We start from the raw sequence: 27,953 nt of genomic DNA, 5'->3' as shown, positions 1-27,953 counted from the left end.
AGGCTGTCTTACAGCGACCAAAACGTTTGACAGTGAACTGTACCGCAGCTGTACTGTAATTAGCATCAAGACGTTCAGACACACACACACACTTGGGAAGGGGGGGGGGGGTTACAGCAGATGGTGGAGCGTCCCTCCTGGACATGGTCTGAGCCACACCCGTCTCCACTTACCACACAATTCCCAGGCAATTAATAAATAGTCAGTTCAACAACAAGCTGTTCAAACCTGCAGCCTCTGTCTGATAAGGTGGTTGTTGTGACAACTCCGACAAGATAAGACCTATTGAAAACATTTCATGTGTGAGGAGTTGATAAGATGGACACGATGCGTTCCGTTTCACCACCTAAAATGTGTTTTCTCTTGAAAGGAGCGATGGGAGTCCGATTAAGAGCTACAGTGTGCGGTATGGGATTCAAGAGCAATGGGCTGTGTAATGAACTGTGCTAATCTGTGAAGGATTACAGAGAGGCGGCCGCTCGGTGTTTGTGTAGGAGTCTCTATCACAACTATCATCTCTGACTGCCCGGTATTAAAGGCTGCTGTGAAAACAAACGGTATCCTTTTCATCCCTCTCTTCCCATTTAGTTGTTTTTCCTCGTCATTTCTCAGTCTCGATTATCAGTTGTCTCTTGGTTTTCCACAGATGTACTTGTTTTTAGGTACTCCACCTTGGAGGCAATCAGCCAGAGAAGACAAATGAACTAAAGCTTGCAAATATCTGCTTATTTTCATTCCATGTAGAGTTTTCTCACAGTAGTCACCTGCAAGGTGTTTCCAAATTACGTAGGTGATTATAGAATACCACGAATACCTGGTATAAAACCACAGCAATTGTGAAAATGGAGCTATTGCACATCCGAGGTACAAATCGGTTCAGCCCAGAGTAGCATAATAAGATTGCACGTGAGCGGATTCATTTCCTAACAATAATGAGTTTCTGAAGTCACTGGCCTTTGGGGGGGGGGGTCTATGTACGTGTGAGTGTGATGCCAACCAGGTAACGTTGAAAGAATGTGGATATTCCTGACAGAGCACAGTGACACAGCTCCCATCTTAATTCTAGGTAAGAGCACAGCTAAACACTGACAGCTACTTGGCAGGGCACTCCCTCCCCGATATACTGTACACTTCCTTGATTTTCTTTTCTTTTCTTTTTTTTTTGTCAAATAAACCCTAAAAAAAATCTTCAAACGTCTTGACAAGGTGAATTGTCATTGATTCAATTTACTACTGACTTCTTTTGTATTGGTTTGGACACATTTATGTCTCCTTTGGCCCTTATAACCTTATAACCTTAAACCTTATAGCCTCTTTCTTGGATTTATTGGGACTCTGACTGGTCCATACTACTGTATCTGGCTGTAGTCACTCTCTAGTTAAAAGTTGACAGAGTCGGGTGCAGTGTGGAGCTGACACTTATTCCACCAGCTCATAAAGTCTGCCTTTATGGACACTTTTTTTTTCCCCCAGCTTTTTAGCTTGAGAAGAAATGACTCAAAATGGCGAACCGTTAGCATGTGACAAATGCACCATTCAGAGCGATGAATGGTGAATGATCATTCTTCGATATGAATAGTACTTTCTTCATTCCGTTGCTTTTTTTCCATTATCCAGCCACTAATAGACTGTTGACTTACTGTATGGGTTAGAATTTCCGAATCAGTGTAAATGAAAGCGGCTCTGGGAAAACTGAGACAAGCGTTTTTATTTCTATTTTTTTTTCTGAAAACACGAAAACCATAACAGCTCCAAATAGCAGGTGCTTGTTGCTGTAATTGAAGGCGTGTGAGCGGTGTTTATTATCCAGAGGAAACGTTCAAGTGAGTGTACAGAGTGTTGTTTTTGCAAAGGCCAGGTCTCACTAAAGTGACGTAAGCGGCAAGCATTGCTCCCATGGGTCCACCATACACATACACACACACACACACACACACACACACACACACACACACACACACACACACACACACACACACACACACACACACACACACACACACACACAGAGTTCTATCAGTGCAGGACAGATTTCATACGACTCCCCAGCAGAGATTTGAGGATCTCCGCTCGACCTCCTGGTTCTATTTCTGCTCTGAGAAACTAGGCTAAGAGGAAGGACAGAACCAGTTTAACTGTGACGGAAGACACGGATTTTGAGGAGACGAAGAATGAGTGTGTGGCTCCATCAGGTCATACGGGGCTGGGTTTTGGTTTTGTAAAGCACATATTTCCATTGTTTAGTGCATATTGTGAGCGTGTGTGTGTGTGTGTGAGCTCATGTGTGTGTGTGTGTGTGTGTGTGTGTGCATGTGTGTTCCCCTTTCCCCTGTTTTCTCAGAATGTGCGTCTGAGCGAGAAGCAGCCAATGGAGGGAAGTCGTTCATCCTGACGGCTCGTGGTGTACCGCTCTGCTGATGTGGCCAAAACTTTCCCGTCCGCTTCTGCAGAACGGGGGTGATCCTTTTTCATGTGTCACCCCCATCAATATAAATAGTCTGGAAGGGAAAGGAGGTGTGGAGGGAGGGAGGTGGGGGGTGAATAATGAGCGAGGAGAGCGCGTCTTTTCCTGGGACCAATTTTTTGGGGATTTGAGCGTGTGAGAGACAGAAGAAACAGTGAGGGAAGAGAGCCGAGAGCGGAGCCAGACTGTAGCAGAGGAGAAAGCTGACCACAAATATGCCCGACTGCGGCCGGCGGGCTCCTGACCGACTGCTCTCCTCCCTTGCCATGTGGCCGCAGTGGGTGGGGGAGCAGTTTTTCCATTCCACTTCCTTTGCTCTGCCACACAGAAAGGAAAACGTGCTGCAGATGTCTGGGAAACTGTGCACCGGGCCGCGCTGCACGGGAGGGCCGCGAGAGGTGGATTCCCCCGAATAACATCAGCCGGCGTGGGGGGACGGGGAGCCCGCCAGTGCACGCTCGAATCCTGCGGTCCCACTTCCCATGTTTGTCACAAGTTGAACCCACGACTTTAATCGAAACCACGTGCTGATGCACGGCCACTCTAACCTCGGATTTAAAGTGATTGGTCTCTGAGTTGGTTTATGTTGATTAAATTCACCCCGTGGAGCTTTTGATCACTTGTAGCATGATGGATCATGTTTTCATCCGCTGCGCCCTGGTTTTTGTTTTTTGTTTTGTTTTTGCGTGCATGTCATGACTGTAAATGAGGAGGAATGCAATTTGCATTCTGAGTCGGTTTATATTCTACTGATTAATGGTTTATGCACAAACAAACAAACGCTATGATGAAGTTTGCTGGTAAGCAAACATGATATGAATAATTCTCATATTTATTGTATACGTAAACAACACCAAAGCCAATACACCTCATACTGTAACTGGGTCTGGCACCTGTGAGTGAAGCCACTGGCACCCGTGATGTTTAATGAAGGAAAAAAAGAAAACCTGCATGATGTGTCGTGCAAACATTAAACTCTTCTTCTTTATGAGTGTGATATTTTGGGTTTATTCATTATTCATTGCCATATTTGCAGAGGCTTCTCCTAAAAATATAAAAAGCCTTTTTGTGACATGTTTTCTATTTGCATTGGCTTCTGCGTGTTTATTAATGCAGATTTATTCTGTGAGGTTGGTGGTTTGAGGATTAAGGGGAACGTCACCCATACAGGTCGATGTGGCCGTCCCAGCAGAGGTTGCAGAGGCTCAGACTGCAGCGCTGACCAGACCCAGCGAACTCAGCTTCACTCGTCCAAAGCATGAGGAATCCTTCTGAGGCCGGACGTGTTGCAAACGCAGACGCTTCACTGCTGAATCATGAGGTTCGGGCTTCAGGAACCACAAAGTGGAAGACTTTAGAACTATGAAGGAATGTTATGTGTTATGAGAGTTTTGTTGAGCAGAACTGCAACTCCAGTTGGTTTCAGGATGATTGCACTACTGTTTGTCTTCTACTCTTCAACTACCAGTCACTTGAAACGTGTTAACATTGTCTCAGCTCTCTGAGCTTAGGGTCCTTCCGGTGTGCAGCTTTTATGCTATTAAGTCTGCATTTACCGTAAGTTTCACATCATGGCACAGAAGACGGACAGATCAATAGATAGATGCCACCCATCGAGGTTCAAATATATCCGAGCTCTTTTTCAGTTGTTTTGCTTCTTAAATTAATGCTACAGCATCTGCATGTAACACTAATGGATTCTTAATTATTCGTGCCGTGCAATCCAATTCCAAGATGACTAATCGAATCAGTCGTCTTGCCAATGGGTGAGCAAGCTGCCATGTCAGCAATGAATCCACAATGACAATTGAGACAGTTTTGCTCTAATCTTTCAATTTGTGACACCAAAACTGGTACAAAATCAAATGAAGGGCCTGTAGTTTTGCCAGCCTGACCACTTTGATTAATAGGCCTTTTTAATTTCCACCTAATTTTCCGTCACTAATCAAAAGCTTGAATTCAGCCCAGGGGCCGCGGTGCATTAGTCCTAGCCAGTGCGTCCTAAATATTTGATGGCAGTGGAGAAGAGGCACAGTCAAGCATCAAGGGAGCAGAATAAACCTATAGCTCGTCAAAAATAATCCAGAGGGTCGTCCACTTGTTTGTATGAGATAATGCATCAGATGCATTGGAAAGAGATGCAGTGAAGCAAAGCAAAGGTATTTGAGATGAGATGAGACTGTTAGACTGGCAGGGGGGGGGGGGGGGGGGGGAATCCTCATGCGCCTGCGCGGGTTTACACCAGAATACTGAACAGCAGTTGAACTCGCAGACCTGAAGAAACGTTATTTATGTGGAATTTGAAGAGGAATCATAAAAAAAAAAACCTTGACAAGGAGGGATACGCCGTGTCTGGTTCCGTTTGATTTATAACTGATATGAGCTGTGTTTGCTTGACCGAACCACAAAAAAAATGTTCTGACATTGAGTTTGACTTCAAGCTTAATCCCTCAATAACACCGTCAATTTATCATAAGACAGATATTTACAGGCTTGCTGCCAATCTTTCAGGATCCCTCATGCAAAACCACACACAGTTTAAACATGTATTTGAAAGCAGCAGGAGAATGTAAACACAGTGCTTGTGAGGATATGTCATTACTTCCACAGGTGTACTGGTTCATTCCACGGATGTATGGACAGGCAAAACAAGAAAAAGAAAAAATACTTGGGGGGGGGTGGCTCTCTTACATTATCCAGCGCATCCCAAGTGTGTGCAACAGCAGTGGCAGCCCGTGTGTACCATAAAAATCCTGTCAGTACTCCCAGTGCCTTTTTACATAACAGAGAGGCGGATTAAAGTCATTATGTAGTGTTTTTTAACGAGATTTTACTTCTCCTCGCTGACTCTCTCTTTTGGTCTCACCATCGTTTTTTAAGAGGATGATGGAAATTCACTAAGCAGGGAGTTTCTGATACATACTGCTGCGTAATTAGCATAAACTGTACATAAAGTCACGGCTGTTTTTGTTAAGATTACCTTTCTTAATGCCATCCACTTACAGAGTGCATTTTTAATTACAGGAAGATAGAGCAACCCGCTTTAATACCAGAAACGTCACCTTTCTAATTCAGGAAGGAGCATTTCGACACCTGATTCATGTAGTTTCTGTCTTTGCCTTTATCCAACCAGCATGTGAGCGAAAGTGAGTATTAGGAAGCTGTTACGTTCACGGTCTAGACCTCAGTCTGTTTTTCTTCTTTTTATAGAAGAGGAGAAAAGAGCAGGTCCAAAGCTGTGACAAAAAAAGAAAGAAGCAATCTCGTTAAATTCTGAATTTTCAGCTCCATTTAGCATCAAACAGGTACGACACGGCAATCTTCTCCTTATGATAGCAGCGCTTGGTGCTGTTGGAAAGTGGAGAATTAAGGGGCAACTATAATCCCAGTGACTTCCGATTGTGGAAGCAGATTTCCAAAATTTCACCATCCTTTTAAACAACGTAATCAAAGAATTTCCAAATTTGTGATTTTTTTTTTTTTATTATCTGTGCTTCGATGTAAATTGCTGAAAACCAAGAAAAAAATCACGAGAAATGGTGAACATGACCTCTGAAATCATAAGAAAAGCACAAAAGCGGTTCTATCACCTTTACCCACCGAAAAAACTGCCATAAACCCATCTGTATTATTTGAAAATCCATGCTTTTTATGTGCTGGTGAGAGTATGTGGGTGTGCCGGTGTTTTTACTACATTATAACTTGAATCAATCAGATTATGGAGGGGATTGCAGGCTTTCTCAGATGCAATCAGAGAGAGCGCCAATTGAAAATGGTCATGAGCCGCTGATCGAAATTATGAAATTGAAGATTTTACCTTCAAGGAGATGATTGAGATTACCAAACCAGAAAATCTATTATGAGAAATCTTTATACCGAACAGCGTGTAAGATCATTAATGAAAATCTGAACCAGTCGATGAGTGTTTTTACAGACTCTCCTGCCTTTGGTTCAGCAGGATAAAGTGAGAATGGGATTATGAGATATGACTTTTTTTGAGAATAGCGCAAAATGAGAGCCCGACTTGCTTCATTGTGATTGTCTTGCAATCGATCCACTTGTATGTAGAATCTGCATGTTCTCCTTTTGTGTGTGTTTTTTGTGGTATGTTCCAGTTTCCTCCCACAGTCCAACAACATAACATTAGTTAGTGATTTCAAACTAACCATTGGTGCAAATATCAGTGTGTGTGATTGTGTCAGTGTGTTTGCCCTGTGCTGCACTGGTGACCTGTCCAGAGTGTAATCTCCCTTCACCCACTGTCAGCTCTCAAAGATTTTCCAAAATCAACAGCTGCTCATTATGAACTAACTCTGGGACTTTTGCAGCAGGTTTTCATCCATTCGGTTCAGGTCTGTTGGACTGGATCCTCCAGGATGAGCACGATGGCTTCCTGCCACATATACTTTTTGTGTGGCCCGGCCATAAATGACTTTCTTCCTACTGCGACACATCAATCCTAATTCCCCACAGCAGCAGCCGCAACTGCCCCATTTGGACCAGAACTAATGGGACGTATCTGTCACTCACTCCAAGCCCACAGAGTTTACCAGGGTGTGAGTGCACTTTAAAATAATGTCAATCAGCTCCTCCAATGCCACAGGAGTACCTACATGTACAGTATATGGATGTCAAAGGTGTTTTTCTCCTCTTTGCTGTCCGTCCCGAATCGTCATTGTCCTGCGTCCACAGGGAAGATCAATCGCAGTCATAAAAAGCGTTTTCACTGTTTCTGTCAAGGTGACCTCTCTACCGCTGCACTCAGAAGTACAGCCACTCTCACGCATCTTTATATGAGGGAAAAGCCACTCGTTTTCAGCTCGGGCTCATTTCTTATGAATAAGATTTGTACCTCATTACTGCCTCTGTGAGTTCAACCAAATTACCCCAAACAGGCCTGTTTACTCTCCCTTCGATGCTAAATGGAATTTTTTAGATATAATCCAGGTGCCTGAATAATAAACCCACTTTGTGTTCTTTGACTTTGTACAAATTAGACTTGTCTGAACTTTGTGACTCGTCAAAAACTTCCAGTTTGGTGTTGAGTTGAGAACTTCATGGCGTGAGAAAACGCGTCAAGGAAACAGTTTTCTTTTGTTGCCGCTTTCGTTCACACATTTCTGCACATTCCCCGCCTGCGCCATTAAGCCCGCATACCTGCAGCACAGTAGCCTCAGGCCATACGCGGCGATCAGTCAGCATTAAATGATACTCAGAAATGTACAAACAAATCTTTGCGGTGAAGATAATGCCATGAACATAACTGAGCCATCAAGGTCACATTCGGTGAAGCCAAAGCCAGCGAGACATTCATCCAACATTTCTAATGCTATATATTTAACATAATAAATACATGCAATTGAACTCTAATCTTTTTTGAAGTGGTGTGGTTACAGGCTGTCCGTACTGTATGCTTATGCATTTAAACAAGGCCCCCTGACATTATGGCGCTGAAGAATCAAAGGAATGCTGTAATAGTCCGGCCAGAGCACCGAGGTGCAACCAGACATTCTGGAGAACAACTGCACTGCAGAAACAAACAGCTAACCTCAGCCTGTCATTGTCCCATAAGCAATCTCTCCCACAGTGCAACAAGAGAGAAGAGAGAAAAACACACACAAATGTAAATGTCTACAATTAAGCTCCGCAGTGCAAAATTAGAAGTTGAATCACAGGCTGGACTGATTAGGGAAGATGGTGCGGGATTGCAGCCTCACATTGTATTTAATATCTGCACGTGCTGATGAGCTCCCTGCGACAACGAGGAAGGCTTGAGCACACAACACCAATGACACATCCTCATAGGAATTCAATCCTAAGTGTGAACCTTTTACAGCGCAAAAAAACACTGGCGCTGTTGTATGTGTGTGTGTGCGTGTCCACCTTTGACCCGGGGCATTAACAGAAACATTCAAGACTCTGACAGAGGTCAACGCCCTTATTCAACCTTTCCACAAACACAGCAACGGATCCACCAAACACCGTAATGAAAGTCCTGCTGCTAATCTCATCCAGCGCCGAGGACATGACAGATGCCCACAAATCAAATGAAAATAGGAGCCGGCGAAACACGGACACCGGGTCTGCAGCCTCATTGGTGGATATGACACGTTACATAATCGCTCTGCCAGGCTCCGTGTTTACTCCATCACATGTAAATTGGGAAAAAGATTAAATTTCATCCACAGGAAAGAAGGCTTTTCAAATATAGGGGCTGCTGTAAATAAGCAGTCAAAATGTTATTCTAGCAGCCGTGGGAGCCGCGAGGAGCTGAGAGCTAATATTGCTGCGAGCTGCAGGTCTGCTTTCACCACCGCTGGGTGAAACCGGCACTGCGAGCAGGTCAATATTAGATTCCGATCCTCTCCAGAACAACTTGTTAATGTGTCTGAGAAAAGAAAAGAAAAAAAAAATACAATTTCGGCATGTCTCAGGACACTTTCGCTTTCATCACTTCCTACAAATTCCAAGCTGATGTCCTGTTGATCAATATTCAGCGTCTGCATGTGTAATTTTGTCAGGATGGGGCATGGATTGCATATTTCTCTATTTCCAACATATACCGTGTCGGGGGGGTCTCGGCTGAAGTGTTGGGCTCCGGGGAACAATTGAACATGACCTTCACAACACAGATATTCCCCTTGTTTGTGTTGCTTTGGGTTTTTGTTATTTCTCTTGGTGTGCACTGTAATAGATGTGAATGTCAGTGATTTGTTTGGGGTGGCTGGAGGAAAGGGAAACATACAGTAGAGTCCCAGCTGTGAAAAGAAAAGGTCATCTGTCAAAACAAATGAAAATTACTCCAAAATGAAGCTATAGTTCTTTTTGGATTATTAAAATATTTACAAGAAGATGTTAAAAACTCAATGGCATCGAAGCTCGATAATTTCTATAATCCTTCCAGAGGAAGTGAGAAATCCAAATGTTTTCCTGTCATATTCTTAAGCTGACATGAGCTGTCAAACAGAAAAAAAATGCTCAACACGACTTAGATTTCTCCTCCTTCCTTCCTGTGGTCTCTCCATCTGCATGAAAAGACAAATTTCTGGATTTTCTTTGAGACAAGCACTCCAATCTTCTTAGATAATGACACAGGAAGGGAGGGGCACGATCTAAACTTTGCGGATCAGTGTCTGGGAGGGGGCTGGACGGATGGAGGCTGGGAGAATCCCTCCGCTTCTGCTCATGACTCATTTTCTCCAATCTGTCAGCACAACAAGTCTCCAAACTCCTACCTGGGACTCAGCGTGGCAGATACAGCGATTATCTCAGGGGGCTGTAAGCCCAAAGCAAACCCTTTACATCAACCAGAACAGCGGCCTCTCATCCTTGTCTCCACACACACACACACACACACACACTGTGATGACAAAGGGGATGTCTGTGATTATCAGGCGAACACGCACTCTCATGTTAAAGATCAATCAGGAACTTGAGCAGGCGTTGTTCGCTTTTACATGTGTACTCATCAAACTACAGGAAGCTCAGAGATAAGCCCAGTTAAGGATCTAAATGATAACAAAATGCATGTTCAGACTGCTGCGGATTGGATTTATTTATTAGAAACTGTGGAGTTATTGCAAGCACGCCAAGCAAGGTATTAGCTGTCCCTGTCAGCAGTGTCCTCGTGAATATCAGGACAGCTGTCGCTGGATTACTTTGCTTGGGAGGAAATCCTAAAAAACAATACGACTCCCAGGCAAGTTTTGAGGTTATTAAGTTTTTTTCTGTCATTTTTGTGAATGTATGTAGTCTAAATTGTGGGTTAAAACTTGTTTGATTGTACCCTGGGTGGTTTTGACTCAACACTGGGGCTCATTAGTGTCTGCAGGCCGATATTGTTAACCGATATGAAAGTTTTATACCCTTTATCCGTTTCATCAGAGCAGTCTCTGCTTCGACAAGTTTTATAGCTTGCACATGTGACATGAAATACCGAAGTACTCACTGGCTTGGTGTTGGGAGTTGTATTTGAAGTACGTGAAAGTGGCTTATAAAATCCCGCAGTAAAAGTTCTCATGTTTAATTTCTTTGTGTAACATCACTATATTTTTCAATATTTGGATTCTGGGTTTTTTTTGTTTTTTTTTAAGGTTTGCGGCAGAGGTTTGTGTGGTCTCTCACTTTTAACGGCACTTGGAATGAATGCACAAAGCACATGAAACAGTAAAAGAAAAACTCTTATGCATTTAATAAAATGTCAAATGAACAAATGTTTTTCGGCAATCGTCACCTTTTGCAAACTGCTAATAGCTTTGGTTTGGGTTATTTCCAAGAGTTTTCTGAACACAAAGATTCTGCAACAGCAATATTAAGACTTTCCTGATTTGTAATTGTCACCTTTGCCATGCTTCTACTGCAGACTCACACATATCTATCTAATTTGCCACTGACGCAGACAGGATAAAACTGTAATACTAGAAAATGCTTCATCCGGCACTCAGTTATTACAGTAAGCTCAACTGTATTGCATATGTCCATCATTTATAGCTAATAAACCTCACACAACCAATAATCCTGCAGGAGCATGATGTTTTAATTTGTGACTTTTTAATGGCCTCGTATAGCGCCTGTAGTCACATAGCAAGACGTAAAGGAAGCAAGGAGGCACTGGTTCTGGTATTATCATCAAGCTGACTCAACGCATAAGCGGCCTCCATTATTAGACTGTGGTTGTCAACAGAAAATTATGACGATAAGAGTGGGAACATTGGAAGCTATCATAGCCACTAGAATAGCAAATGATGGCTGGGCCAGTCCCATTTTGGACCCGGCACTCAGTTACCTATAAAAAACCCATGGACAGGCTATTTGTACCCCAGCTGTTTTTAGAGTAAGAACAGACAGCGTGGGTTGCCTTTCGTGTATCTAAGCTTGAAAGTCCAAACAGAAACATGTTTGATATAAATTGACCCACTCTGCCTCCATGTGGAAAACCCCCTTCTGTGGACCACTGCGATTGCAGAAGCTACCTGTTCCTTTCACCACAAGCAGCATCCTCGCCACGCATCTCCTCCCTCGCTCTCCGAGAACCTCTGGCCCACAGCGTAGGTGGTGCTCAGTAAAAATATCCCCTCCAGAATGCAACACGTATAACGGCCTCATAGCCGCGACGAGTGATGTCGGATGCGCGGTTGGGTTCGTGCCAAAGTAACAGCTGTACCCAGGGGGGGACTGAGGGAGTCAGCTTGGGGGTGAACCTTCAGCGGGGGGGCATGAAAACGGCGCCCTCATACTTTTGTGGTCACCGGGCGAAAGCTGCTGCGACGGCAGCGGATGGTAAAATCTAGAGGAGCCACATGAAAGGGCCTCAACTGGCAGAAGAGGGAGTTCCGTCTAATTCTATCGGCTTCTATTACAGACGTCGGCTAAATTGGAGCCTAAAGAACACACAGACTGGGGGTTTTTTGGGGGGGGTTTTTCACAGCAGTGGGAACGGCACGCGAGGCTACAGACATGAAGAGATTAGTGGGAAAAGTGTGGGAGCCCATTCTGAAAAGGGCACTTGGTAGGAGATTGTGTGATGATTTGAGGGTGTGAAGAACTCAAGTAAAGAAAAATGTGCAAAAGTGTTAGAGCCTCATTTTGCAGAGATGTGGATACATACTTCACTGTGCAATTTGTCTAATTCAAAACAGCTCGAAACATCAGATGGAAAAAGCTGCTCGAGACAGAGGCAACAACCCTATAAAGTAAATTAGTGCAGGCTCTTCCCTCTTTTTAATGCGCGTGCTGTTGTTCGGGGGAATCTTTTTAATGTGAACGCAATAAAAACGACAAAGGGTGAAAAAAAAAAAAAAAAACAACGTCTGCGCCTCAAAGGGACTCGAGCGTGGCCCACACACCCTCTCACACAGTACACTCGTGAGAAGACAGCTCCCGGTCCTGACATTTTAAACTGCTGCTGCACGTCATGTTACCGGGCAGATCTGCTGTGTCATGTTCTTATACCAGCAGGAAAAAGCTAAGAAGACAGTCTCAAGGAGACACTTTAAATTCACGATTTGTTGCACAGTTGACGTTATCTCGTTTTGTATTTACACAGAATTCGATTTATTCACAAATCTCCCCGGCGACAAACCTACACCATGTTTACTTCTCCTCCTCTATGTCTCGGCGGAACTGAAAGTGGAGCAATTTTCTGCATTCAGGTCGTTTCCAGTCTGAGGAAGTTTGCTTCAGGTTGTGACAACAGGCAGGGGGGGGAAACATGTGGAAGACACAAAACCTGCACATTTAGTTACCCTCGAAGTGGAAATGCAAATGTGGAAGGCCGCCTCGGGCCTTTGTGGACAGTGATAATGAGAAGGCACAAAGAAAACTGGACAAAGCTAACTGGGATTAATCTGCCTGGCCTGTCAGACTGGATAGATTGCTACATCTTTTTTTCTTTAACAGCGTAACAAAGAGCTCCCCTTAAGAGGATTATTACCGCAGTGTCATCTGTGTCCAAATGCAAGATGCCAAAAGTTCACATGCGAGGGGCCTGCACTCGTCCAATGGGACGCGACCCTGTTTGGAGGTATTCCTGACATGACAGCTTGACTGAGACAACTCATCTTCAGGCACCCAGGAGAAGCTTTTAATCTGCAGCTCCCCAACATTTATGCTCGCCGCAGATTAGGCTGCCGCCCGCACCCCGCAAGGTGTCCCGTTGGTACCGCATGGGGGGGTAGAAGGTGGAAACACACATCAAGGCTTACTTACTTACCAAGCAAATAACTTTAAGTGCTGCGTGTCTGCCTCAAATATCCTCATATTCTTGGGGAAAAAAACCCAACTTAATCCCCTCTTTATGATAAGCTGTCGAGGAGCTTGGGCTGTCTGCAGTGGGGCTACAGAGGCACCAACACCGGGACTTAAGGTTTCAAAGGCACCTCAAATTAAATTAAATACTGTTGCACTCTAAATCTCAGAGCTCATACGTGCCGAGTCCAAGTGGCAAATGGAATATAAGTGTCTACGGGTCGGGGATGGTTGCTCCCAAAGGCCAAAGACGAGTGACCCCCGCCTGAGCGCCGTAACTCATCCTGCTGCACCAAAGCCTACATTCCAGTCTCGGCATGGTAAGGTCTCCATCTTCCTCCACGCTGCTGTTCCCAAAACGGTCTGAGAAGTCAGTGATCATATCAACAAATTACCCCCCCCCCCCAAAAAAAAAACCCCCCTCCTGTTTCTGCCTCGTCTGCAGCACAGGCAGTCGCAAAAAAAAACAAGCAGCGGCTTGTGAGGGAGCAGTGCAGGTCAGGTCTGTCCCAACAGCTGAGCATGAAGTCCGAGTTTGTAGCTCAAAGCTGTCATTCACACCCTCCTTCTTCTCGGTGCCCTCCTGTAACCTAATAGTGGTCTCCTCGGCGCCTGTTCACACTTGGATATGGCCCATAAGTGGGTCTGACTAAAACCAGAGCACAAGTGTGTTTTGCCAATTCCGCAACGCAGAAGGATGAAAATTGCAGAAATTCGAACGGTTTGTGCCCTTTGATGATCGCGGGCCGAACACGCAAGCATTACAACACTGAGACAGGAATCCGAAATGCTTCTCAGGAATGGAAAAGTTAGGAAGTTCATGTATAATTTGCTTATATTACAATCAGTTTCCCTTCCAGACTGAAATGTAAGACGCTGTACAGCAGTCTGTAATCTTGGGTACACTGTAAAACAAGAGTCCGGAGTTTGTTTTTGAATCTCCCGAGTACCACACTGAGATTTGAAACACAGCTTCCAAACTGCCGCGGCTCAAATCTCGTGTAATTACTATGTCTTGAAGCTGTGGTGGCATTAAATATTCAAGTCTTGTGTAAAACATATTGGCAGTAAATCTAACAAAGCCAGAACAAAACAATCTTCTGTGAAAAAAACAAACAAACAAACAAAAAAAAAAACATTGGGATTTTCTTCCTTTTTTGTTTGTGGTTGTTAACGTCATCTTGGAGGAATCGGGTGGTTGGGATCATAAACCCAAGTTTGTGGGTGGTGTTTTTTTTTTTTTAATGCATGTGTGCGTGTGTGTATGTGTATGTGTGTGTGTGTGTGTGTGTGTGTGGCTTCACCTCTGACACGAGGCCTTCACAGAAAGATCCAAGGCTTTTGACGCTGCCGCACTGTGCAATTTTCCCATCATTGTTGTAGATCAGAATAGCACTGGTGTCCAGAATGGTCACCCTGTGTCCCTGTGACAATGCTTTAGTGATCCGCACACACGACAGTAATGGCCGTCGGTACAAAGACCTTTTGACGCTGGGGGAGCGGAGGGGGGGGGAGGGGGGCATCGCTCAGGCTCAACGCCGCCCGCATCCTGCGTCCGCTTCCCTCGGCCTGCCTGCCTCTGCAGCAGCCCGCCCCTCCCTGGCTCACCACCACCACCACCACCCCCTACTCACATTCATCCCCTCTTGAAATGGTGGGGAGACTCTTGTGAGTGTGTGCTTGTGTGGCGGTGCGCCCAAGTGCGCTTAATTGACGTTAAGATCTATGGGTTGCGATGCGCTTTTTTTTGGGGGGGGGGAACCTGCTTCCAGTGGGGTTTGAATTCTGAGGGAAGAGAACAGGAGGAGCAGGGAAACCGGAAGAAGAAACGGATGGATTTTCAGAAATTGAGATATAATTCATCATACCTCCCCCTCTCCACGTCTTCACGCTCACACACGGCAGTCAGCACTTGCAACAGATGCAGAGTTGAACCACTTAATTACTACTGCAACTTAGCCCGCGCCACAGCAAGGAGGAAGGAGGGAGAGGCTCGACACAAAGAGGAAAATAGAGAATGAGCTGATGCCGTGCGGATGCACATGGCTTGAAGGTTCCCATTCTGTGCGAGGGTCTGACGCACATGTTCGTCATGCATAATGCAACACCGTCCGGCAGCGTTCAGGTGGACACCCCCCCACCCCACCCCACCCACCACCACCACCCATGCTGCATCCATACCCCATTCCTCAATCCCATCTATTTTCCTCCGCCCTCTTTCTGCTTCTCCTCATCTTTTCAAGCTTTTCACAGCCAAACAAGCAATCCTAAGGCAGAGGCTCGGAATTGGCCGGGGATTATCCATCTCGCCTGTTCCACAGATATTGTTAGGCCACGATGGAAGCGACTGCGAAGAGAGGAAACGGGCCCCTGGATGTGAGTGGTTTCCTCTGGTCAGGAGAGGAGGCGGTGCAGGGAGTCTACAGTACAAACGGCCACTGTTGAGGCGGGATCACCAAATGACAGTGATGTGTTTCTCCAGGCGATGTGCTGTGTGACTTGAGTGACGCTTGAAGATACTGTAACATCTACCGCACATTTGCCACGGTTGTAGTTTGAGCAGCTAATGTCATTCCGCTGTAACAAACATTGAGGAGGCCCCCCCGAGCTTCATTCACGGGCTTCACTCTGCTCAGTTGACATATTAGACCTGAAAAGCTGTCAGGTTGATGAGTCCAAAGCATGTGGATACTTAAGTGTACACATTGTTCAGTTTGGATTAGCCACTCCTTCCTTCTGCCAGGGGACAATTCTACCAATTTCTCCACATGATCAAATCAGAAGAAGCGGGGATTATTGTATGCAGTGTGGCAATGAACAGTCATAAACGTCACAAATGATATTTCCAGCACTGCTGTTAATGTGTGACAACATCAAGCAAGCCGGTCGGTACAAACTTGCACTTTAACCAGGGAAGCATTTCTTGGCGCAGAGGAGCTCGTCTTGAACAGGCTTCCCTCCATTCTCCTGCTGCAGCAATATTTTTAACCCGTTCACTGCCACCATCCAACGTCCAAAAGCCTTGATAAGGAGAATCAACCCCCAAATCCAGCTGCTTAAATAATGATGAGGATGTGGATAAAGGGCATAGCTGTTCTGATGGCCCAGAGACTGTAGGATAAAGATCCTTAATGATTAAATAACATTAATTTAACTTTGTTGAGCCATCCACCGGCCATCCACTTGAGTCTGCCTCACCTGTGCACCGATAAAAATCACAATATGTTGTACTTTTTTTTATTATAACACACTCATTAATGAATTCATTTCCAGACAGGTTTGATTCCTATTCTGGATCTCTTGCAGCGAGATTGTACAGCACATGGCTTAATCTCAGCATCACACCGCACAAGACACAGACTATTAGTGGATGTTGGACTAAATCCCTCCCAGAAACAACGAGGAACTAATGACTGAGCCCTCGCGGTGATACACTCCCTCTTTCTCTTTCTCTTTTGCGGTCATCGACTGTGCGGTGACAGACGAGCCCACGGCGACACGTCTCAAATCCACACGCACGGTGCGCAAGTGTGCCCGTCAGGCGCGCGGATGGAGAGCTGATCGCCTCAATGGATCGATCGCCAGCCATCCACCGGCCCCCTCAAGGAGGAGGAGAAACCAATCATTGTGGTGAAGCATTACAGGAGCGATAGCGGAGGTGTGAGTGGGATATCTCGGGCTGATTGAATCACTGGAAGCACCACACGCAGCCCGCTGGTGTGAGCGGATTGTCCACTGCGCTTTGGCAAACCCATTGTTCCGCCCGCCTCAGCGGAGGAGAGCCGGTTCCTCCACAACACCGGAGCTGACATTTATATACATAGTGCACAATCACAACTCAGAATAAAGGAAGAACAGAAAATCACCCTACTTTAGATTTTAAATTAAAACAAAATAACCAAAATGCAGGGATGGTATTGGAGTCAGGTCACTTACCGGCCACAGTGTATCTATCCATGTAATTGAGGACGTTTCCAAAACTGAGGATCCCGGCGGCGGCGGCCGGTGAGCGGCATCTGAGCAGCGCGGCGCGGAATTTCTGTCCCGGCTTGCAGGGGTGAAGGTCCGGGTTGGATTTCAGTCCGGGACTCATGCTGCCCGACAGCGTGCGCACCTCGTCCGAACTGCTGCACCCCTCGATCTCGCACCCATCGCTCTCCACGCACATTTTCTGGCACGAGAGATCCAGCGCACAAGGAGACAGGACGCGAGTGTTCTTGGAGGTTGGTGGTGGTGGTGGTGGTGGTGGAGGAGGAGGAGGAGGAGGAGAAGGAGCAGGGGGGTGTAATAGTTGTCGCGAGGAGCGCACACAGCGATGCTCAGTGATTTTCACACTGAAATTAGTCGCAATGGAGATGTTGTCTTATTGGATGACGCGCAGGAGCAGCTCTTCTCCGGTTCATATTTTTGCGAGCAGTGCGCGGTGACAGACTGGCTGTGCGCTCCTGAGTTCTCTCTCTCTCTCTCCTCTCTCTCTCTCTCTCTCTCTCTCTCTCTCTCTCTCTCTCTCTCTCTCTCTCTCTCTCTCTCTCTCTCTCTCTCTCTCTCTCTCTCTCTCTCTCTCTCTCTCTCTCTCTCTCTCTCTCTCTCTCTCTCTCTCTCTCTCTCTCTCTCTCTCTCGCCTTAATGACTGAGCGCTAGTGTAGGGGTGTGACCGTGCTCTAACTCCTCCTCCCCTGAAGCCCTGCAGCGAATGATGGAGGCGCACCTGATACTGATCCACGCCGGGGAGCGCAGCCGGATTGTGGTGCGCAGGGGAGGAGGGGGTGTGGGGGGGGGGGGGGGTCTCGGTTATTTGTAGGGCTCAAAGGCTGTGGTGGGAAACTGGTGGGTGTTATTTATTTATTTATTTATTTATTTATTTATTTATTTATTTATTTATTTATTTATTTATTTATTTATTTATTTGCGCATATTGACTGTTGCCTTGGATAATGTTGCTGTTATTACTACAGCATAACTAGGTTAGCAGAAGCTGGTCACTGAAGCGTGTGGTAGCTACAGAGATATTTTGAGATCAAAGGAAGATGCCTTAAAATACTTATGTTTACTCATCCGTCCATTTATTTATTTATTTTTAGATTGCATCTTGCTATATCCAGCCGATCCCAGCTGACCGTGGATGTAGGCAGGTCATCACACGACACACACTGGGAGACATCCGTCCATCCATCCATCTTGGACACCTCGAGAGAGAAGACAACCACCACACACACTCACATTCACACCTAAGGGGAATTTAGGGTCTCCAATTAATCTCACATGCCCGTTTTAGAACTGTGGTAATCTGGAGAAAATCCTGTATGCGCACAGAGAGAACATGCAAACTTCACAGAAAGGCCACCAAGTCTGGACTTGTGCCATGTTTCTCTTTGTCGTAAGGCAGAGGTGCTAACCATAAACTACATTCATCCATCCATCTTCTGCACCACTTGAATTCGGATGTGTGGGGACTTTTTGACCTTTTATTTAACAACGTGGTTGTAGTAAAAGCAAACATTGATGACAATTGATTCAGTACATTCATTTTAAGAATGATCTCACCCTGTAAGAAAACAAGCCAGGTCCAGAGTGTAGAAATTAAATGTGAACTTTCACATCAAGACAACAGGTTGCTAGATTTTCCTCCTGCAAACAATAACCTCAAACAGAAGTGCAACTAGTTAAAGTCAAGTTCATTTAAATCACAATCTTCCCACCACACAGTTATAACCACAAAATGCTGATCACATATTTAACAGAGCTGGAGGGATTCCAACAGTTTTTTCAATGATCCACAAACCTGTTTAAATGTCTTTTAATAGAAAAATGTGCATATCCCAGATGACAGTGTAAATATTGTATTTGATCTTTTCTGTAGTAAATTTAGGGAAAATGCCAGAAGCAGACTATGTTTTTTTCTCTTTCAGGTTTCCATGGAGATGTGCTGAGCCAATGTTTCAATAGCTCCCGGGGAACTATGAACTTTGAGTCCAAGGCAAAGAGAGACTCTGCACTGAGAAAAAAAAAACAGTATCAGAGCAAAATGTAAGGACAACTACATCCCAGGACAAATCATGTGCTGTCATACCGCCTGTCAGAATCACACTGGCTTATCTGTCTCAGTGTCCTGGTAGTCTGCTGGGTTTCCTGCACGGAGTTCATTTGGGAGATGTTTACACAAAAGATAAGAGCGGGAGAATACACAGTACCTTAATGACTCTCGGGATAAATGGTTATTGTCGCTGCTGTAGTGAAATTACCATGAGATTTATTTTTTTTTGGGGTGGGGGTGGTTACTCATCATCACAGATGATTTCCCCCCCCTCCAAAATCACATCATCTGTTCTGATGGATCTTTGCGTGAAATTAGGCTCTTGAACAGATTTCCAAACTTTAAAGAAATTTTTTTTTTAAATTCAGTTTAGATTCTTTAATTATGAAGAATGTTTGCATTATGTGAAAAAAGCAGGGGACTCCAGAGAAAACCCACACAGGAACACAGTCATTGCAAAAGACCCAGAACCAAACCTGAGTCCCATCACCGTGAGGCAGCAGTGCTTACCACTACCTGGCCTATTAAATTCTACGGCTGTTTCACTGATAGACATTGTTTAAGACAGCTTCCTCTAAAAAAAAGAAAAAAAAATTAAATAAATGATTTCTGCTCAATTTTTAACGGGTTCCAGTGGTTTCTTGTGCACAATTGACAAAAGCGTCACTGCATGTTAACACTGGGCTGTTTCAATATGTGAAGCACTACAGAGCATTCACACCTCTGTGAGGTTTTTTTTTTTTTTTTTTTGCGAGGTGAGTTTTTCTCTAGAGACAAACTCCCAAAACAAGATGCAGCGATAGTGGCACCAGGTTTGCTGAATATTAATCACAAGTACCCGCTCCTGAATGGCAGGGGAGGACCGACCCTGCATGCAAATGAGAGTGTCTGGGCCATCTGTGTTCAGTCAGGAAGGCGCTATACGACATCACCGGCTAATTGTTATCGCTCCTTTATTGTGTGTGCGGAGCAATTTTCACTTTGCCTGGATGGGAATCCCAAATTGTTCTTTGCTTAATGACGACGATATCGCAGATAACGTAGTGCTGGAGTATTTCATTGTCCCCCATCAAAGTGCACTGATGGAATTTGAATGGGAAGGTGCATGGCAGGGTAAGAAAACTTGAGATGTTGTTGATTTAACAGGAGTGCAGAGTTCATCGTGTGAGTGAAAGGTGGGCGTGCCGAGGGGGCATTCCTGACAAGTGTAGTTTGATTTTACTGAAAGCCGGCGGCAACTGAGGCCAATAGGCAGCTTTCCCAATGATCTGGGTTGCCCACTAATGACTCTGTAACTCTCACAAGAGCTTCATTCCAGCCGATTTTGAACACAGAGGTGAGACGCAAAACTAAAGTTAATTTCAGGCTTCACAATGGTGAAGTGCTCAACAAACTCTGGGGGAGGGAAGGTGTGTGGATGATGAGGGAGGCTGATTCCTGGCATCGGTGAGGAAGAAGGCTGGGCGCTTGCCTGGCTGAGCTCTGCCGGCGTTTGGCATTGCGAGGGTATCAGAGCTGAGGTCTGTGAGCAATCCAATGCACCAAGTTGATCTGCATTGTTTTATTTCCAGAGAAAAGAGAAGAGTGCCAGTAAACATGCAGCCCCCAGTGGAGTTCATTGTGCAGAACCACTTTGGAAACAATCACCCACTTACTTCGCAATGAGTTTGATGTCTGAAACGCCCCGGTGTTTGAATCTGGAAAGTATGATGCAAAACAGCCCGGCAGCCTCGGCAGAAAAATGATCAAATGACACTGTTGGGAATCGCTTTTGTTACGCTGCAAATACAACAAGATAAGAGAGGATGCTGGAAAAGAGGAGAGGTCCAAACCAGCCAGTGGCCTCATGTGGAGGGCTTAGGAGGGAGCCCCAGACCCCCCCCCCCCAACCCATCCGCTTTCTTTGGCATGTGTTTGATATGCTGGTCATGTCTGTGGGATCCTGTGTGTTTTTCCATCGTGCAGAGTGGCTCAGTAAGCTCAGACCTATCTCTCCCTGCTTTATTCTGCTGTGTGGCCCGGAGCCACCGGGCTGCTGTGCGGCGGCCTTCCTTCCTGTCAGCTCGGGGCCGGGCCTCCAGTGCAGGATGGGAGATAACCTGCTAATCGGCAGGCCCCAGCGCCTGTGCAACGATAAGGCCAGTTCTTTTTGGCCCTCCGACATGTGGCAGCCCGTAAAGTTTAAATGTCCCAATGACGCATGTCTGTCAGCTGTGAGTGAATCAGCTGTTCTTCACCACTTTGAGCTGATAAACTAAAGAAGAACTGGAAGGGAGATCGCTTCACAGTGTGCACCAGTGTTAATAATCATGCATTAGTTATTTGGTTGGGATTTGTCAGGTTTTATCTTGTAGGTTGTGTCTTCTCCTTACTGTTTCCAAAAATATCTATTGAATTACTTTCTTTATTTCTGGTATTCATTTGGGATTAAAAATGAAAATTTGGGATGGTGATGATGTTCTTTTCATTTTCCTGCCGACTCATTTAAAAGCACTTTCGGTCTGGACATGAAGGGGGCCACGATTCCAAAAACAAAAACATCACAAACACTGACCACACAGCAGTCTGTCATTCTTCCATTGTTATCCCAATCAGCCATGTTTACATCGGGGTAAATGTGCACATTCTTCCTTCCTCTACCAAGGAACCGCGTCATGGGTTACTCGAGAACACCATGTACGTTATAGATCCGGAGGGAGAGAATGAGGAGGACCTTGGACTGTTTTGTTCCATCAGAGAAAGTGAACATTTTAAGTACACATTTGAACATGTAACTATAACCTCTGCTGCATTTGAGAACCTGATGTTTGGATGTTACAGTTTAAAAAACATATGTTGGGATATTAGGCTTCATTTAAACTCCTGATGGAAAATACCAAAAGTCAGCTTGAGGCATTTCAGTCAGATGAGCCGTCGTATGTATCCACTGCATCGTAGTGTTCAAACAGTAAGCTTTTGTCTTGTTTTATACATTTTAATTACAAGTACAAACTGCAGCAATAACAGAAGCAGAGACTTTAATTCTTGACTCCTGGCAGGGGGTGGTAAAGATTTGTGAAAACAATTGAGAAAAACACAGTTTTCATCCAGCAGCAGTCGGTAACATGGCCTGTCATGTGGAGTTATCGTCAACATTTTTAAGAGACTATGGCTTCTGACAACGTGAGCATGCCACCCTGGCGAATGTCTGGTCGGATCAGGCCGCCTCAGACTTCCACTCTCCTCGCGAAGGTTTGTTTTTGGAGCCGGAGCTGTCTTGTCTTTGGGATCTGCAATTCTGACCTTTCCTCTGTCTCCTGCCGCGACCTCTGACCTGTGGACTGTCTGTCCCCGACTGTAGGAGCCACCATGCCCGCACACTCCTCCCCTCCTTCTCCGCAGTCACGCTCTCCCAAACTCAAGCAACAAGCGAATGTCTGGCGGCGCAGCAGCTGGGGATCTGAATAGATCTGGACTGATGGCTCTGCTCCTCGGCAGTCTGATCTCGGGGATGTACAGTAGGGAGGCAGCAGTGACTAAATTTAGTGTTCAGAGGGCAGGCATGGCATCTTTAATCTGTTCATTCAATTATTTATCTGACAGCTCCATCCACGTTGGTCTTCTCGGTCCCGGGTCATCAGTCTCACTTGATCTGTTCAGGAGGTGAAACCAGTCCAATCTCTGCCGTCTGCTTTGATATTATCATGCGGATCTGTTTTGTATTTCTGTCTAATTGGAGGAATTTTACTTGCTGAGGCTGACTTGCTGTGAGAGAAGCCCGGTACACTGCTGTGTCTCATATTTATAGGCTGTATGGGACTTTGTACCGAGTCTGTGAATCAGCTCTGTTCAACCCAGCGGCCAGCCAAGCTCTGAAATAGGAATGCTAAATACATAGGACCAGAAAGCACACATGCCATTATTGGGCAAACCTCAAGATTCGGCGGCATTTCAATAGCAGTCCGATTTTTTTTTTAATCTTTTTTTTTTTCCTCTCCTCAGACAAAAGTATTTCACAACAGGACAGCAAAGCTACACTCATTTACCGTGCAAGCTTTCATAAAAAAAAAAAAACAAATCTGCTTTGAAATCACAGGAATTCCCATTATTCAGATGTGGCGCCCCCTAAAAATCATGTTTACTTGCACTCCAGCTGAATGTTTGTTTTATCCTTGTTTTAGGGTTTCTCCCAGTAGTGTTTATGTCTTTGACTGGCACTAGTAAGCTCAAAGCATCACAAAACCGCTGTATCAATCAACACCAACTATTTCTACATTTCTGCATGTGTGAACCGTCACTCCCAACACTCCAATCAACACATTTCTTCCTGTATCACCCAGCACATGCACACAGTTATTCAGTTTACACACATGACTTTATGTCAGCGTTCCGTCCTCTGCTCCTGAAGCCATGCAGGTCACAAATATTTGTCTTTACTGAAGATGTGATGTAATTGTCCAAACAAGTGACAGTGCCGAGGGTGGGGAGGGCTCTTCCTCCACATGATGTCATGTCACTGCAGCAGCTCGCAGGCGATAAGGAGGGAGTGCGGCTCCACATCCACAGATGTGGTTCCTCTGCGCTTATCACCGTTCTGCGGCCGACGTGCAGAGCAGAGCCAGAGACGCAAACAGGATCCAGATAAGCGGCGTCTTCTCTTACAGTAAAATGTGTGAAGACGCCGTTGCAGTAGTCAGATTGCCCCCGACACCGAACGTGTACGCAAAGTATTTCATGTGAAACACGCTTGTTTTCGCGAGTGAAATGCCCGCCGTCCCTGAGTCAACACTGACTGTATCCGCTCTCCGCCTGGCTCCCGGCTCCCTCATTGATCGACCTGTGCAATTTATTAGCTATTGTGACGGTTTCCTGTACAGCCATGGGTGGACGGAGGGGGGGGGGGGCAGGGAGGTATGCAGATAAAGTGCTCCGAAACATGCTGCACAATACCCATTGTGTTTTAATTGCAGGTCGAACTGTTACCTCCTGAATGTTTTCCACATACCTTCTGGCGTTCGTGCGTGTGGCTTGCTTGTTATTCGTGAGTGTCACGCTGCTCCATCTATTCCCCGAGCACGCTGGGCAATCGCAAAACTTGTGGAAAATTACAGGCTCGACGCTGAATGGTTCAAAAACAAAAGGAAATACCAGCGAATTCCACAGCAAAGCAATGAAACCGCTAACAATGGCTCAGCGTCCTTGAACCGCGTCTTTCAACCATTTGTAAATGTCAGGTTTTGTCAACAGTTTCAACACTTGCATGTGAAATGTCGGCTCATATTTTATTTTAGCTCAGCCGGGAAATTCTAATACAAGATTCCATCTGAACGATAACTGTGATGTTATTGAGGGGAAACCTGCAATGTGGTCAGAATGCAGCCCAATTACCGCGTGACCTTGTACCTGAGAGTGACAGGGGGAATGACCTTTGCCCTTTCCGCGCGGTTAACTCCAATACAAAACAAGGGAGACAAGCAATGGCATGCAGCTGTTAGGACCCGCCAGGGGACGTCAGACACCTCTGCAGCAGCTGTCCGAAGACATCAGAAAGGGCTTGACGAGGAGCTGTCACACAGGGGAATGTAAATATTCTCTGTTTGTCTGCTGTGTGATCAACTCTGACATGAGTGGCTGAGATTAAGACGACGAATGTCCATGAACTCAGGGGAGGTCGCAGCCCCAGTTTGGGATTCAGTGAGCGTATAAGCTGCCTGATGATTGGTTTAACGCGGTAGCACATTGCACTCGGGGGGCGTCGGTGTCACCCCGGTTGATGGAAGATCTATGAAAATGTGAATGAGAATGTAGTGTATGTCTGTTACCTTCTGTGTCGTTCCTCGAACCCTTCATTATCACTCCCACCGCAAGGCAAGGCACATTTATTTATAGAGCGCCATTCAGACACAAGGCCAATTGCAGTGCTTTATAAATTTTTTTTAAAAAGAGACAAAAAAGAAAGTAAAAAAACCATTAAAGAAATAAAAGTAATGCATTAAAAGAAGCAATTAATAATCTTGAGATTATTAAATCGTATTGGCCTCACAAGAGAACCCAACACATTTCTCTGTAACAAGTTCCTTCACAAACAATGGACCTGCTCAACACGTCCAACATAGAAATAACACATTTCCACACTTCGAGGAGCAATTTTCAACTCACTCACACTTCAAAATGTGAGCAAAAAGGATTAAAACACAGATCAATTTTACTTTGTGCTTTTCCCCTATTGATATTTGGCGTACCTAATCACCCACACATATTTCATCCTCTCGTCAGACAACCACACTGTGCAACATAAAACACTGTCGGCACTTTCAGAAATCCATCCTCCCTTTCTTTATCCAATGTAGGAGCTTTCAAACCTACAGGTGAGTCTGTAATTACTCTCAAGCACACGTTTAGGGACAGTAGAAGGAAACCAGAGTACCTGGAGAAAAGCCCCCCCACACTCACAAACACACACACACACACACACACGCACACACACACACGCACACACACACAGACCTGCACACTCAACATTGAATGTTATTGAATGTGAGATGGGTGTTGTGATCAGGACTCATGCCAAACAGTGAGAATATCCGTCATTCAGCAGTTCAGCCCGGTGGGGCCTCTGTATGTATTACACATTGTCTCCTTGTGTGTGTGTGTGTGTGTGTGTGTGTGTGTGTGTGTGTGTGTGTGTGTGTGTGTGTGTGTGTGTGTGTGTGTGTGTGTGTGTGTGCGTGTGTGCAAAGTGTATTGCCAATGGCACGCTTCGTATTTTGTATCAATAATGTCGGCATAGTCAAAACATCAGTCTGCTTTTTTCCTAATCTCCTCCAGTTTCTGTGGATGGCAGAAACATTTCAGTTCAAACTATTTGTCCTTGCATAAGGTCATTTTCTCTTGAAATACAACATTAATACTTTGGAGCTTTACATCCCTGAATTCTTGGAGAAACTTGTGTGAATGTCTGAAACTTTCTATGTGAACTTTGCATGTTCTGCTTTGTGTGTTTTATTTTATTTATTTATTCATTTTATTTCTCCCACACTCCAAAAACATGCATGTGAGGTCAACCGGTGACCTTAAATTGCCCGACAGTGTGAATGTCAGTATGTTGCGGTTGTCTTTCTCTGTCAACTGTTGATCTGTCCAGGCTGTTTCCTGCCTTTGGACGGATGAAGCAATCTAGACAATGAATAGATAAATGTTTTTACAGGGAAACTTAAGACAAAAAATAAAGAGTGTCCGTTGCCTTTTCCGATTTCTAAAAAACAAACATTTGAACATTTTCAGGTGTCTGCTTCATAGTTAATGATTTATTACAGCGTGAAAATTCAACCACAGAAATAAGCACATTTAAATTAGAAATTGTCCAGAAACACTATAAAGATAACTTTGGGTAAACGATGTTATTGGGTTTTGGCGCTATTGCAATAAAATTACCCAAACGGCGAAAACTACATTTTAATTTAATGGTCTTCTTTTTAAGTAAGAGGTCATGACTGAGACTTTAAGAGGTATTTTCCTTGTTAGTGAACTTCCATGTATTCATGCAGGGAACAAAGTTGCTCCTTAATCATGTTTTGAACAATTGATAATTATACATAACCACGACAGCATGAAATAATGTATGAACCATAAAAGAGAAACTTGATTTATGTCCCTAAATCAGAGATTCAGCATTACTATAATAATTATTTTTGCATTAATTAAATACAAATAAGTGTACATGTGGGTATATATGTGTTTTCTTTCCCCTAATTGAGCCTCTTTTTTTTTTTATCTTTTAAAGCTAATGTTGGCCATTAAGGCATTATTAACTGAGGGCCGGGTTCATAAAACCTCCTGCAAATGTGTTTTCTCACAGCCGTTCTAATTACAAACATACATTATCTTCACAGTGAGATCATTACATGTAATAAGGCTGCCACACACACAGGGATGCTCAAGACCATTAAAGCATACGGACATGAGAACATAAAGGCGTTTCCATCAGGTCCACTGGAGGTCTCAGAGAACATTTGATAAATCCATCGGGACTCACGAAAGCAGGGCAGCAACGGTTGATGGCGTGTTTAGAGCAATGCAACTTTGCCATCTAGTGGGCAAACTCAAAACTGTCGAACAAAAATCAGTTTTAACGCATACATCCTTACTGGATCTAATAAAATAGCTGCATGGAATTTCTTCTGCTCGCTGTTAAAGTAAATGCATAAACTGAAACATAAATATCTTCAGTGTTTAATGGCGTAATGTACACATGCTGTGGTCCAGCCTGAGGCCCCTCTGGTCCTCATTAGGAAGCAGCAGCTGCACGATTCATAAACAGGGAGGTTAATGTGATCCTCCTCCATATCGAGCTTCTTCAGCATATTCATCCAAAGCTAAAGTTATTCTAAAATCAACCTGACCACAGGAATGCAGCAGCAAGTAGTGGACGGCTGTTGTAATGAATAATGATGATGGTATTTTCATCATCTACTATAAAACTAATAGTAGACTAATATTTGCTATGGGTAATGTGAATGGAACACACAAAAAAAACATTCTTGATTGATAATGAAGTAAAATCACATACATGAGTACAGAAAGATGCTGCATTTTAACAAGTTTCATAAGACGACGGATTTCAATCTGCAAACAATCTGTGCATCTTGGGCCAACAACCTGTGCAGCTTGTTTGAATAGATCCAAATCTGTTGTGTTGAGATTAATATATATAAAGTTGCATTACTGTAG

General features: G+C 44.7%; 1 protein-coding gene across 1 annotated transcript in view; it reads right to left on the bottom strand.

Annotated features, from left to right (window-relative positions):
* The window catches only part of spns2 (SPNS lysolipid transporter 2, sphingosine-1-phosphate), a 66,146-nt gene extending 48,533 nt beyond the window's left edge, over positions 1-17,613 (bottom strand). Inside the window, exon 1 of the mRNA XM_080508772.1 lies at positions 17,147-17,613. Coding sequence (XP_080364898.1) covers positions 17,147-17,378 — 232 coding nt within the window. The 5' untranslated portion in view covers positions 17,379-17,613. The remainder of the gene's footprint in view (positions 1-17,146) is intronic.
* Positions 17,614-27,953: the final 10,340 nt, after the last annotated feature.

The sequence above is a fragment of the Blennius ocellaris genome, assembly GCF_963422515.1.
Source record: "Blennius ocellaris genome assembly, chromosome: 14".
In the NCBI taxonomy this organism is placed as follows: Eukaryota; Metazoa; Chordata; class Actinopteri; order Blenniiformes; family Blenniidae; genus Blennius; species Blennius ocellaris.
This window is presented reverse-complemented; position numbering and strand designations above follow the sequence as displayed.